Raw genomic sequence first — 15,981 nt, forward strand, 5'->3', positions numbered from 1 at the left:
TTTTATCTTCATAAGCACCGTACCAGCTAAAGTATTACTTATTGGTCCCACATGACAGATGAGGAAACCATGGCTTAAGAAGTGACTCCACTTGGCCAAGGTTGTATAGCTAGGTTCGCTATTCTCTACATTTCCAGCATGTGCAAGAGAGTCCTATAATTACACAATGAAATGCATACAAGACTACAATAGAAATGGGAGCAGTAAAAATTATATCCAGATTACAGTGAACTGTGGCTACTCCTTATATTATCAGTTCCCAGAGACTCTTGTTTATTTTATTTTTTGACTAACCCTTTTCATCTGATGTTCCTTGGGCTTGGGAGTCATATATACATAAGTTAGAATCCTAGTCCCTCGCTTGATATCTTACTACAACTGTAGGCACATTACTTAAGCTCTTTGAGCTTCAGTTTTCCCATCTCTAAAATGGGCATAATAATATCTACCCTCCTAAGGTCCTAGTAAATATTGAAAATAAAATACCTTACACGAATTGCCTTGCTCTTTGTAGTATGACTCATGTATTTGTTGAATTCTACTTATGTATCTTATTCCATGTTTTCCAAAGCAACCTTCTCCTTTTAGTTGTTTTGCACTTCTCTCTATCTTTTCTTCCTTGTGGTCTAAAAACCAGGCGGCTACCAGAGACCTGATTAAATGTTTTCTCACTAAGCACGCAAACCACCCAATTAGATTATAATTAAAATGACAAGAGCTAATATGTACTGAGTTCTTACTGTGGCTGGGATCTAAGTGCTCCTCTTGTATTATCTCATCCAATTCTCCCAACCAGGAGGTAGATGCAAGTAATCTTCTTTCAGAGAGGAGGTGACGGAGATCAGAAAGTTTACTGAGATTACTTGTTTGTTCAGGGTCACGAAGCTACTAAGGGGCCAGCCCGGGCAGCTTGCCCTCAAAACCTTTATGTGCTCTTGTTAAAGATCTTTAAAACGGTAACAGTGGGCAGTTATGGCGGGAGAAGCTACAGAAGCAAGGTTCTAAAATACAAATGTCAGATGAGCCAAGTTCACCAATATTATCTGTGGGATAAACAACAGCAATAGGAGAGAGGAATTCTTTCTTTCCGTACCTTCCTCACTGCTGTGTAAGGTATTAGGGTATTATGATCTGCAGTAGTGATGGGCACGAACAAGCGTTTTGCACAATTCAGAAGCCTCCCAGGAAGCAATTTTAGATCATTCCAATCTTAGCTGGTTTTGGTCCCCTGACCTAGCCCTTTTGCAGGAGAAAATGACCAGGGATGCCTGACACATTCAGCAACCAAAGAACGGAGGGAAAATGAGTAGTTTGAACATCAGAAACAGCACGGAGAATTTCTTATTTGAATGCACTGAGAATGAAATTTTTTTCTCTCACCTAGATCATTACAACATGATTTCCATAGATATAATCACCTGAAAAACAACAGATACCATAGAAATCGTTTTATACGGTGAAACATGCTGGTATTTTGCAGACCCAATTACTTGAGATTTCAGCATGGATATTACTAGTAGAGAGGAATTGCTTCGTAATGGACTTTTCTCTTGATAGAATGCAATAAATATATACAGATTTCCCCAACTGTTCCAAGTTATGAACTGGGATTTACCAAGGAAGGAAAAATGTTTCAATACAGCATTATACTCTTACCGAATATTTTTCTTTATTTAGCTGATTCCTTTTTAAGTATTTCTAGGAGTTTCAGGGCAATAAAAAAGGAATCCTGAAATCTTCCAATAAGAAAATACAATTTTATGAGCAAGTATTTTATTTCTGCTCTTTCCCTGAAAGCCAAATCTATACTAAGGAAAATTCTATTTTGAACACGACTGAAACTTTATGAGTATTGAATCTCCATCCCATGTCATAGATTTCAAATGAAGAGATAAACTATAGCAGAGCAGGGCTGCAAACGACATTGTTTAGATAAACATATCTTGTCAGAATTATCTTGGTAGCGGCATTAGAGGCTCCAGGCATATTTGGAACTAAGATTCTGGCTTAGGCTCTTAATAAGCAACATGACATGTCTCAAAAGACACTTGGCTTTTAAGAAAAATTTTTTTTTTTTTTTGGACCATGTGGATTGGAATCTTTCCACTGTACTACAAATATTCATAAAGGTATTCATTCCCAAAAGACAAAAGCTTAGAAAAACAGAACAGTTCAAATTACTGGATATTAGCAGAGAGATAAAAACTTGCCCTCCGGTCACTCAATTTTAATCTACATCATGAAAAAAAAAGTCAATATGATATCAAAAAAAGATTGCGAGAGATAATGGAAAATGTTTAGACAATGTTGAATGGGTAGTGTAAAATAAATTAGTGTTATTTTCCTCTTAGGGAAAAAATAGAAGTTATTTCTCATTAGTAAAATGACAAACGACTTTCTATATGGTATGTTCAGATTTGCATAAACATTTTTGCCCAATTTCCATATTTCTCAAGCGAGAAACAGATCGCTTAACTGTGTAATGGGAATTCAGTCTCACACTGAGCAAATCACTCACTAAGATTCATTCTTTTGGACCAGTACGTTGCAACCTGATGGAGAAAGCCTCACGGTTCCAGACTGAGTGAGGAACATTCTACTACATCAGTCAAAGAGCTATCTATGTTGATCGTTACAAGGCAATTTTGTTCTTGCCTTGCTCGTTATACAAATGACGTTCTATACCTTACACAGAACTCGACAACTTAAGTGTATTCTTCCTGTCCAAATTAGCTACGGAAAAGACTGATGAGTTTCTTACCAACTAGTTTCTCTCCTCCCTGGGCTCAACACTGAACAATATTTTGCAGCTTACCTTGCCACGAGGTGTGGTCATGTGATGAGTTCCAGCCAATAGGCTCTGAACAGAATTCACGTGTACCACTTCCAGTCCTGCCTCCTAGTAAATTTCAACGAACAATGCTCATTCCTCATCTGCCCATTAAGTGCAGAGGACTCTGACGTTCTGGACACAAAAGATGGATGGGGTTTGGGTCCCTGAATGACGTCACAGAAAGCTGCTTATTTTCGACTGCACCAGAAAAAAGTGAACTTCTATGGTAAGCCACCAAGCTTTGGGATCTTACCTATTAGAGTGGCTAGTGCTACTCAACTAATACATTAGCATATATTCAAATACATTGTTTGAGCAACAGTAAAGAGTTAAAATTTCAAAATCAAAAAAGTCTGTTTTAATTCAGGATCACAACAGGTGAAAGAGGAAATGTCTTTAGGAAGTGAATCAAAACATACATAATTGCAGACCAAAAAAGTATTTAATCCTAGTCCTAGTGATTCAGGTCATTAACAAAAACAATAAAACAGGATGGAACAGGGCAAACATTCCAGAAGAAACACAGACTTTCAAGCCAGAAAGAAACATTGGCAAATTCCAAGCTCTGGTCTTGGCTCGTGTTGTAAACTCGAGCAGTTTGATTAACCTTTCTCAGAAACTGTTTCCTCATCTATAAAATGAGGGATTAGGAAATTTAGCTGACAAGATTTTATAAAGACTTTATACACACACACACACACACACACACAAACCCACACACTATATAAGACCTACCATCTGATACCTAAGAGGAACTCAATAAATAATAGCTATTATCACTGTTTACTAACACGTACAAGTATGACCAATAATATTTTTCAAATATTAACCTTTTATACTGGTGACTTAGGCAAGTGCTAATCCAACAGAATGTAAATTCTGAAGACTCTTGGTTTTGAGTTTCAAAAGCCTAATGCCTGGTAAAAGACCAAAGATTTGGAAGGGAAAAGAAAAGGTGATGAAATGAAGGATTTCCCTACTCGTACACTAGAAAAAATCTCGCTGGTTATGGGAAGGGAGGAAAGGGGCATTACACGGGAAAATAAAAAAAAAAAAATCACTATGGATGTGTGTCCCTGGACGGGAGGTAGGGAGAGTGAAGGAAAGAAATCCAGGGAGATCCAAGAGAATCAGATAGCAGAGGTGAACTGGGCTTCGTCCCTGAGGAGAGCCTCTGAGGGTAACAGAAGGAGAGTAGTTTTCCCTTCTGCTTCCTCTGCTCTTCCAGACCCCATGCACAGGCACTCCGAATCCCTATGTATAAAGAAGAGTCCAGGCAATGTCTAGGCAGATGGGCCTTAAACAACCTCCCAAGGCTCTCGCCCGTCCCGGCATGGCAGGAGGAACGGTACAATGATTTCTGCTGTTACACAATGAGAGCATCACAGTAACGGGGGGGGGGTGTCCAGATATGAGAGTGCCACCGCAGAAGGGAACGGATGACGGTCCAGGAAGCAACTGCCTGCTTGGACCAACGACCAAGAATACAAGGGAGAGACTGACATCGCCATGGATGCTAGCCCAGAGAGATGACAACCAAGGAGCAAACGTTCTGTCACACCATGCTCACCACGCCCACCACTCCATGCTTCGCATCTACATAAGCCTGGATTCATGAAAAATTTATTTCCTCGATTCCATGGGATTGTGTTCAGTTATTGAAAGATAACACTATGAAATGAAAAAATCTTAGCACAAGAGGTATAACTTACAACCATTTGGCACTATTTTGATGAATGCAACAGAGGCAAATCGACTTCCAAGTCATTACTGAAACTTTTTCATACATCGTAAGTTGCCCACGCTTGTTAAAAGACTTACTTCGATCAGTAATGATGGTTCTAGCCTCTTGATTGCTGGTCTTGTTTTTCAAATTCTGGGCGGCGGTAATGAGTTCTTCCAACTGGGGGCGCCTCTGTTCCAAATCCTGCAGTGTTGCCTGAAGGAAAAAGCTTAACTTAATATTGAGGTTCACCAGCCTTGCGCATACCTTTTATGTAATACAAAGTAAAGCGCAATTTTCCAACCAACCAAAGCACTTCTGGAAATAAAAAAAAAAATATGTTACTGGATATAAATCTCTAGTGTATAAGGCTTTATAGAGAACACTTTAACAGGAAATGTGTTTCATTCTTAGCCACCAAAAATATTACAGATGAAAATCTTGATTACGGACTTGCTTCACTATTTAAGAGCTTCGATGGAGTCATTTCAGAGTACCTGGGTTCACTTAAACCAGTGCATGAGTGCCACAACCAAGAAATGTAATTTTTTGACTTATGACAGACAGCTATTTATACTTGTAATCTCATTTTGTGCAGCGTCAAAATTAAAGTGTATATTTTAGAAACGTTAAAAGCACAGAAGTGATTCGAGAGACGTAACTGATTTAACTTCTTTGTACCTGAGCTTCCTCACCTATGAGAAGGGGACGCAATAAGCTAAGTCAGTCCTTCCCCAACGTTGCCTTCGATGAGAATCACCTGATTCCTGCGCCTCACCACCCACGTTCTCCCCCACCATGAACAAATGAGTAGGGAGGAGGGCTTGGAAAATGCCTTTTTAACAAATTCTCTACTTAATTCTTACGATGAGGCAAGTTTGGAAAGCATCAGACTAGAAGGTAGTATTCATATTCTGTATTAGCAATTACTTTAATACTGCTTTAGGTAAAAGTACCAGCAGAATAAAGCCAAGAAATAGGTGTGTGTGTGTGTGTGTGTGTGTGTATGGATGTGTGTATTTATAGGTAGCTACGTTCATCACTAAGAAATTCCCCCCTCCCACCAGTGTCCATCTACTGTCTCTGTCAACTCACCCTCCCGGCACTAAAGGGCCCATGTCCCAGCGATATTTACATAGAAGCTTGGGAAAAATAAGACTTCTCGCTTGTTCTCTTTCTAAAATGGAATACATTTTATTTTAATTTGGGAAGGCATAATGGATATTTGTTATTAGTTGATAACCCGTATGTGACAGATGTTTTACACACATTCTCACGTTTTGATTCTCCTAATAACCACACAGGAGGCCAATGAAAGTGAATAGATGAAACGTGGTGGAGATAGTAATGTTTAGGAAACTTAGTTATGTACCATGCCCTTTGACTACTGCCGATTTTCTAAGGATTTTGGGGTTCAGAAAGGCCGAGTTTCGATCATTTGTGCGGTGTTTCTTTTGTGAACAGGTGGGGACACAGGCCTTGTGATTTCAGCGCAATTGCTTTCGGTAGTATTAAAATAATGGCAAGGACTTATCCAAACATTACACATCTATTTTGCGCATTTTCCCCTCTCTGTGTTAAAAAATTGGAGGGGCTAACTTTTAACCAATTTTCCACATTTGTAAGCTGTGATTGCTCAGAAGAAAAATCCAATTTTCAGGTTTCTAACTTTTATGGTTTCTTTACACAAAAGGGTGTTTGAAATATGGAACAAATTGCCAAAGACAGCTATTGAAGTAAGTGGCATAAGTCAGTTGGAGAGCACTGAACAAATTTTAAAGTAGGAACCATATAGTAGTGGATAGATTTTATGAAATAAGATGTTTTCCAGGGTTAGAATGTTAAACTCTGGTCATCTGTGACACAGCACGCTTAAAAGGTACTTCGGAATTCCTGACTCTTAAATATTTAACACATTCAAATAGATGCTTTAAAAACAGACTTACCCAGAAACCTCAGATAAAGTCAAATATTTCCCTCAAATTTAACCGAGAACTCTATATAATACAGGTAGCAAAGTACACAAATTCATTTACTCGCTCATTCTTTCATTTTGTAAATATCAAGTACCGCACACTGTTCTAGGCACTATGGAGATAACACAGGGCACGGACGGATTAGGTGGGCTTTGTGCAATTTAAATGCAAATTTGTGTTTTTTGATCCTGGGACATTTTTACACAACCAAGATTATCTCTACCGTCATTTTCATTTGTTTTAATATTAATTCACCCTCAAACAGCCAAGCTATTCTTTGCTTCTCTCTTTTGCATGTATTTCCCAAGGTTGGCTTTACTTTTCTCCTTCTTTTAGGATCACAAAGTTCGTTTAAGAAGTATGTTGTAGAAGTAACCTGATCAACCTTAATCTAAATTAAACCTGACCACAATGAACAGCTTTTACTGCTGAAATTAGCACGCATGTCAATTTAGACTTAACACAAGCCATTTTCCTCTCTAATGAACAAAATAGGTCTCAGGGTATTGTGAAACCTGTTCTCTAGTTGGGTGATTCTCTAATTCTGCTGACAGACACATGCTTTGTAAGCACCTGAGAAGATTATTAATGACATCCTTTGAAGCAGCCTCCTTAAAAACCTACAGAGGTTCACAGCTGTAATAAAACTATTCATTTCTAAAGAATTTCAAAACAAAATCGTAACTCTTTATCCCACTCTTTGGTCAATACATATAAAGGTTCATTTCTAAAAAGAAATTGCACAATAATAATATATATTGCTATGGGATTTATCAGACACTAATATACTCATTAAATAGTGGTTTCTTAGTAGAGCACAATGGGAATTTTCTCCTTTGATTCTCTTTCCAGAAATAAAGGAAAGGATTTGAATATGGCATATTTAAATATTTTTTCCATTAAGATATTATAAAAACAGTGAATGAAAGGCTTTCTTGCTAATGAACAGCACACACACACTCAGTGAAAAGAATAATTATTTTTTTCTTTTCATTTGGTTTCCTTTTGAGTGTATTCTATTTGCTATTATAATTTCTCTTACCTGACAACGTGGTTTTATAATCTCCTAACTTTTCAAATAGAATGACCTTTGTCTCTATTCCACTGAGCCACCCACAGATGGGTGAACACCTTAGATCTAATCATTACTCAAATTACCCACCTTCAAAATACCCCTCGATGAAATTCTGTTCTTTGCCTCCCCATCTGGTCCTCTCACCAGATGCTTCTCTCTCAGAAACACTCTTTCTACTCTAATCCTCATCCTCAAATGACCTCTAGGCCTCTTGTATTTATTGTTCAGTTTCCTCATTCGAGCTGTAGTGGTCCATATTTGTCATGCTAAAACAAGCAGCACGCTATTTATGCTTATTAATTTTTCAGATTGGAGCCCGGATATTCATTACACATATAACTTACATGAACAAAACTAAAACCATGACATGCTTAACAGTACCTAAGCATGGTAATGGAGCATGTCTACACAGATTCTATCATTCTGGAAGAAACAAACACAAGGGAAGGAAGGAATCGATGTTATTCTAAGGAGTCATAAGCCAGCTACTGGGCTTTACTAAAAACAGCTTACCCCTTGGAGATGAGAATTCATCATGGATTCCACTAGCTGAGCAAAGATGGAAGAAAAAAAAAATCTTCAAATACAAAGTGAATCAGAAGTCGTTAATCCTACTAAGTCCCCCCAGGGTTGAAGGAAGTGGTTATAAATAGCAATCCTATGAAAAGGGGAGTTAAACAATGAAACTATACATACTCTAAGTAGGTCATTCTGAGCTCTTAGAAAGAATTACACTTTCTTATTGTACTTGGTAAAATAGAATTCTACCTAATAATACTCAAGCAGAAAACTCTATGGTTTAGTTGAATAGTTAATATTTACATGTTTAAAAAAAGACCTGAACAATAAACTCTTCATATTTTTAATATTTCTACAAAAATCAATAGTCTTTAAATATTCATACTTAGAACAAAGGCCCATGGTGATTTTCAGTTGTTGCCTTTTTCAGAAAATAAACATGACTTAAACTTACACATAAGGTAAAGATGTAGACCTTATATTCTTTCGTTTATAATTTTCAAAAATTAACATCAAGGATGGACAAGGTGAAATAGTTTATTGAACCACTGTATGTATGGGAAAAAAATAAGCATATAAGGCAGGTAGGGCCTAAACCGCAGCCTTTCTAGTAACTCAAAGAGTTTTACCTGTGAGGATGCTAATCCTATGCCTAGCTTTCAACTGCCTCACTGAGCACCTTCCGGCTTCTTCTCTGGCATGTGTTGCCTCTCCGAATAGGTTGGCCAAAACCAAAGCCGTCTTTTTTAGTAGGCTTCACGTCCAGTGCAAGTCCCAACGTGGGGCTTAAATTCATGACCCTAACATCAAGACCTGAGTTGAGATCCAGTCGGACACTTGACCGAATGAGCCACCCAGGCACCCACGGATCTGTCATTACTGTCCTCCAGTCCCTCACTTCTCTTTTACATTTTAAACTGGCCTGGATATTTTCCTACTCGGTATAACTTCTGTACGTTTCTGAATGTTCTACCTCCATCTCTGTTGGCAACTTCTTCATGAACACCTTCTAATTGTGGTTAGCCTTTTGTCCTCCATTCATTCAAGAAATACTTTTTTTAAAAAGCGTTTTATTTTTACATACTTTAAAACTTAAGGAAAAATTGCAAGAACGGTCAAAGAACTCCCATGCATCCTTCACCCAGACTCACCAATTGTTAACATTTGGCCTCATTACATTTATAACTTACCATTCTATCTCTCTCTGTGGATATAATTATATATGTACATATAATAGATACTGTTTTCTGAACCACCGGTGAATCATCTGCAGCTTTACCCTTTGATATTCCAGTGCTTAATTCTTAAGAAAAAAAGGCATTCTCTTACAGAACTTCAGCTCAATTTCAAAGTCAGAAAATACACTACGGCTTTAGTTCTATAATCTAATCCACATTCTTTATTCATAGTTTGACAATTATCCCATTAATTGCCTTTCATTTACCGGTCCAGACTCATGCATTGCATTTAGTTGTCAAATCTTTTTAGCCTCCTTTAACCTCAAAAAGTTGTTTGCCTTTCTTTGAGCGTCATACCATTGACTGTTTCGAAGGCCAGTTATTTTGCAGAATGCCCCCCAGTTTGGGTTTCGGCAAATAATTTTTAGGACTTACGCCAGTCTTTGACCCAGGCGCAGGTGATACAGAAGCAAAGGAGGAAAAATTATTATTCTCAAGGAGAAAACAAATTAGTAGTTAAGACAGGCAGTAAATAAGCAATTACAATAGGCTGAGGTGAGTATTATGGTAGGGAAAGCACAAGGAGTTATCAAAGCATATAGGAGAGATATCTAATAAAATTTAGGGGTTAAGGAGGGTCTTCTGAATGAAGTGGAACTTACGTGGTCTTCAGCCCTTCTTTGTTTAAATTTTACAAATGTTTTTTTTTTAATTATCTCTAAGACTCCTTTATTATTATTCTTTTTTAAAAAGTTTATTTATTTTTGAGAGAGAGAGGGACAGAGTGCGAGCAGGGAAGGGGCAGAGAGAGAGTGAGACAGAATCTGAAGCAGCTCCAGGCTCTGAGCTGTCAGCACAGAGCCAGACGTGGGGCTTGAACCCAGACACCATCAGATCAAGACCTGAGCCAAAGTCAGACGCTTAACCGACTGAGCCACCCAGGCATCCCTAAGACTCCTTTTTTTTTTTTTTTATAAAACTTTTTTTTAAGCTTTATTTGGGTGAGTTTGACAAATAGAAATTGTATATAATGGTATAACTCGATATCTTGATATATGTATACACTGTGAAATAATCACCACACTCAGTTAGTATAGTCATCATCTCTCAGTTACTTTTGTGTGCATGTGACGAGAACACTTAAGATCTACCCTTCTAGCAAATTTCAAGTTTACGGTACATCAACTACAGTTACAATAATGTATAGCAGATCTCTAGAACTTACTCATCTGAAAACTGAAGGTCTGGACCCAGTGATCAGCACTGCCCCATTTCCCCCACTTCCCAGCCCCTGGCAACCATCATTCTACTCTGTTTCCCTGAGTTCACCTTTTTCTAGATTCCAAATATAAGCAAGATCACACGGTACTGGTCTTTCTGTGTCTGGCTTATTTCACTCCGTATAGTGTTCTCCAAGTTCATCTACGTTATCACAAATGGCAGGATTTCCCTCTTTCTTCGGGCGGAATGATATCCCAGTGAATATATATACATATACCATATTTTCTTTATCCATTCAGCTGCTGACAGACATTTAAGTTGTTTCCATCTCTTGGCTATTGGGAACGATGCTGCAATTCACATGGCACCACAGATATCTCCTTGAGATCCTGACTTCGTTCCCTTTGGATATATGCCCAGAAGTGGGATCGCTGCACCATATGGGGAGCTCTATTGGTAATCTTTTGAGGAACCTCAATGTTGTTTCCCATAGTGGCCGCACCAATTTCTATTCCCACCAACAGTGTACAAGGGTTCCCTCTTCTCCACACCCTCACCAACGCTGTAGTCACTCCCTTTTTTGGAAACAGCCCTTGCAACACGTGTGAGGTAATGCCTCACTGTGGTTTCGGTTTGTATTTCTCTGATGATCAGTGATGGTGATCCCCTTCTCGTGTACTTCTTGGCCACTTGGATGCCTTCTTTGGAAAAATGTTTACTGAGGTCTTCTGCCCATGTTTGAATCTGATTATTTGGTTTTCTGCTATTGAGTTTCAGGAGGTTCTTCTTACGGATTTTAAATCTTAACCTTGTATCGGATACATGATTGGCAAATATTTTCTCCCATTTTGTAGGTCACCTTTCATTCTGTTGATTTTTTTCCCTTTGCTGTGCAGAAGCTATTTTTTTTTTTTTAATTTGATGCACTCTCACTAGTGTATTTTTGCTTTTATTGTCTGCGATTCTGGTGTCATTATCCAAAAAATCATTGCCCGGACTGACGTCAAGAAGCTTTTCCTGTGTTTTCTTCCAGGAGTTTTATGTTTACAGGTCTTTAAATACCACTGCTGCTAATACCCACTGTGGTGGCCATGACAATGTGCAAGCCTTTTACGACTGGGACCTAACTGACTGAGGAACCCAGCTGCTGCCTTCGGAAACCCATCACTACACTGAAGAGAAGCCAAATCTCCCGCAGACTGTTCCCACCAAGGACTGAATGTGATAGCAATACTGAAGCGGAGCCTTTTTTGGGAGACATCGGGCTCCTGTGGCTGATCTGGGCTCAGCGACTCCCCAACAGCTTTGCTGAATCTTCCTTAGACTGCACACTGGGATGCTTCTGCACAACCTTCTCTCCCTCTTTCTTTCATCTGGGGTCAGGCTTGCATTTTAATGTAATGGCTCTCCCACCTTCTCTCACTTCCTCCCCACGTCCTTGCACAAAGATATCTCCTCAAATAAAATCATTTCCTTTTTAATCCTGTCTTGGGATATTTAATCTCAAGCCCCAACTACTATACCCACTTTTGCTCTTTTAGACCCTAAACTTCTCATCGACTCTTCAGATCTACGTAACATGGTGATTCCATGATATTACCACCAAGATGTATAACTCACAATTGCTGAACATTATCAATATCCCTTTTAAGATTCAAGTGAATTAGTATTTCAAAAGCACCTCTATTAAAAACCACAGCTACTTTTTTTTTTTTAAAGGAAGATGCCCATTATTTTCAGTGAGCCTAGAAGTGAACCGGTAGATAAAAGGATGATTTAGATGTGTTACATTGTGATGGTGAGGTTCTATTCTACACAGGTAGCTCAAGAATACTAGGTATCAAAGCAAGCCACCAAAATTCCTTTATGCATAACAAAAACTAGAGTTCCTGGAAAACATTTGTAAAAGGAATTTTTTTGGCAAGTTTTCAGACTCTGGAAGATAGCAAAGTTAAGAAAAAAGTATTCCATTGGATAGGCAGAGATCTCAATCAGGGCTGGCTTCATGGGTCCCGTGCTTGGTTTACCGTGGTGCTGCGGCCATCTTGAAGTTCTTTATCATTTTTGTTAACAAAGGGTCCTTCATTTTCATGTTGGACTGGGTCCCACAATTTATGCAGCCAATCCTGACCTCAACCCTGAAGTTAGCAGAGAATAAAAGTTGTGATGGGAAGGCTGCACTTTAACACAAATTATATTACGTCCAACAGATGCCCCTCGTTTGGTTCCTGAGAACTTACTCTAAGTTTCTTTAAGTATCAACCAGGAAGCTAAAAGATCCATGTTTGGGGGAAAATCTCTTCTGGTCAGGAAATGCAGAACAAAACAATTGGCCGTTGTCTGAGATGGGACCCTGTCAGCACCAATGGTTACTGGACAAGCAAAGTCTTTGTGATTGTGGGAGAAGTAAAGCAAGGGACATATAGAGAAAGTGGTAAATCATCTAAGAATTTGGGATTAAAAGGGTAAACTGTCGTTCTGGCAATAATAATGGCTGTGGGGGATCTCAAATTCCATTTGCAGTTTTAGCTAGTTATTAGTTGTTTCCAAGGCTAGCGTGGCTTTGAAAAATACATGAGAAACAATTAGTAATTCATTCCATGAACAGTTACTAACCTGCAAATATATGCAAAGCACTTGGCTAATAGACATAGACAAATAAACCTTGACCTCTTTCTTTAAGGAACTCATAATCTAGCCAAAAATAAAGAACTCATCGACAATTAATAGAGTGATTAATTAATTAATCAACAATTAATACAATTCCTAACAACAGTAAGAGTTGTTTATTAAGCACTTACTATGTGCCAGAATAGTCTACCATAGTCCACAGAGAATTGACTCTGGAGTCAGGCTGCCTGGGTTTGAATCCTGGCTGCCATTCACTTGGTTGATTATTTTCAGCAAGTTACTTAACCGTTCTCTTCTTCATTTCTACCGCTGTAAAATGAGGATCATAAGAATATCTATCCCTTAAGTTTGTTATGAGGATAAATAGGGTTCATGTTTATAAAATGCTTGGAATACTTTCTGTTGCATAAGAACCATAAAAGCGCTCAATAAAAAAAATAATCAATTTAATCATCATAATACTCTGATAGGTACTGTTACCTCCATTTTACAGATGAGGAAAATGAAAGAAAAAAGGAGTTAAGCAATTTGTCCAGGACCACACACACTACGTGTCAGAACTTCTAACATAGGACATGTGGTCCCAGAGTCCACACACTTACGAGCTATGTATGATATAGTTACAAAGTACGTACGCTGCAGTATAATAGAGTATATTACAGGATAACATAGTATGATTTAATTGTTGCACAGATGAGATTAAACGGGACAGGAACATGAAATGGGAACACAAAAGGGGAAATCAGTGATTTAAGTAATTCACTTGGTACTGAATCAGTGAGGGTACCTGCAATGAACAAATGACCCATCCAAACTGGGATGGGGAGACTTTCCTCAAGGCTGGAAAAACTAAGTGGAGGGTGCCGTTAATAGAGTCTGAGACGTAGCTGCAGGGAGAGGACCTCTTGAGCGGGGGCTGAGGCTGTAAAGGGACCTAACCATCACCTGACTCGCCCTCCTCTCTCCCTCTGCACCACCAGTGCCTCCCATTAGAAGCACACGGTCACTGGGTAAGCAAGCTTACCGCTGCTCATATTATTTGGCCTCCCAGGGTGCAACAGGAAGTTAGACAGTATATCTGAGAAAAGGTCTAGCAAAAGCACCAAAGTAAATGGCGAAGACAGAAACAGCCACTGAAAGGAATCAGTTTGGGGAACGATCACACATGGGAACTTTGAGGAAAGACTTCATAGAAAGGATGGTGCTGTGGTTGAACCTGGGAAGATATGGCTAGGTCATGAGGAGGGCTGTATAAGGGAAAGAGGGGCGCCTGGGTTGCTCAGGTGGTTAAGCATCTGACTCTTCATTTCAGTTCAGGTCATGATCTCACGGTTTGTGAGTTCAAGCCCCGTATAGGGCTCTGGGCTCACAGCGCGGAGCCTGCTTTGGATCCTCTGTCTCCCTCCCTCTGTCTTTCCCCCACTCATGTGTGCATGAGCTCTCTCTCTCTCTCTCTCTCTCTCTCAAAAATAATAAAATGCTAAAAAAATAAGGGAAAGAAAAGCATGAGCAAAGACACAGAAATAAAAGAAAGCCTCAGCTAGGGTGGCTGATGTCTACAATTTCACCGGGAAAAATAGGAGATAATTTAGATAGGCATAGCAGAAGCCCTCAGAGTTACATTTCACTACTCACGTCGTGTCATTTATCTTCCCGTTTATATATTTGGTTTACTTATAATCAAATTTGTTGTATAGGGCACTGTGATGAGATAAAAGAAAATTGATCTTGTTTTGTGGTTGGGTTTTTGAAAACCAGCCTGAGGTATTTGGATTTTATCAAGAGGATCGAGGTAACAGTGAAGACTAGAAAAAATGAAGGCATGGGAGCCACGACTTGTGGAATGCCACGCCCTTGTACACTTTATCCTTTTTGGCTGGAACACCTTCCTCCGTTCTTGGTCTTTTCCTGGAAATATGGTAAACAGACAACCGTGCGTGAGAGCGATGACTGACCAAAGGACTGAACACAGTAGGGGGAAACGGCAATGCAAAAAAGATAATTATAACTAGAAGGGTGGGGGAATGACTAGGACATACATCTCTGTTTCAAGCAGTGTTTATTAATATTATAAAAATTAATGATCAGTTGGCTACCTTTAAATAAGAAACCTAGGATAGCTAGTTAAGAAATTATCAGTTTCAAAAACCAGTAGGACAGTCTGTGGAATTTATCGCTCTGTTTTTTGGTAATAATATCTTCCTTATTCGTTGGCATTTTGGGGGGCTTACAAAACTTAAGCTTCCCGAATCTGAGGCCTTTCTTGTAACGGTGTGATATAAAGCTAATCTGCTATTAGCATGTTATTTTTAAAATAAATTCTTTCCTGTGGTTGAAAAAGAGATTTTGATGATCATTTGCAAGTTATTCTGCCACAGAAAATGTAAAGAATTGATTCACTGGCATTCCATAAACCCCTTAACATGCAAAAATGAAAACTTTCAGTTACACAAGCCAGTAAGTGAATAATGGGGTCTAAATTAGGGATCTCGAAATATAATTTCAAAGTCAAGAAGAAAGAAGAATTTTGGGCTACAATTTGTCGATAATGATTTGCAAATACATTTCTTAGCTGATATTTTTAGCTGCTCAACATTAGATCCATCAGTTATTCTACATGGTTCACATTTCTTGAAACTCTATTGTTCTGTAAATTCCTCATGTCGACAAAGGATAATTGGGGCAGTTTTAAGACCAGTTTTTGTCATGTACGTCACATTTGCTTTCGATGTGATGACGAAGGGAATGAGCGATGCCTTTTTTTTCCCTCCCCCCCGTATATTTTAGAAGAAAGGGAAAACTGAAATCATTTTATAATATGCGTA

The 15,981-nt window shown here is 38.8% G+C and overlaps 1 protein-coding gene across 1 annotated transcript in view; it reads right to left on the bottom strand.

The window, feature by feature from the left end:
* Positions 1-15,981, bottom strand: part of DMD (dystrophin) — a 1,998,908-nt gene that overhangs the window by 570,680 nt on the left and 1,412,247 nt on the right. Inside the window, exon 52 of the mRNA XM_049644567.1 lies at positions 4,655-4,772. Within this exon, the coding sequence (XP_049500524.1) occupies positions 4,655-4,772 (118 nt within the window). The remainder of the gene's footprint in view (positions 1-4,654; positions 4,773-15,981) is intronic.

The sequence above is a fragment of the Panthera uncia genome, chromosome X (genome assembly GCF_023721935.1).
Source record: "Panthera uncia isolate 11264 chromosome X, Puncia_PCG_1.0, whole genome shotgun sequence".
In the NCBI taxonomy this organism is placed as follows: domain Eukaryota; kingdom Metazoa; phylum Chordata; class Mammalia; order Carnivora; family Felidae; genus Panthera; species Panthera uncia.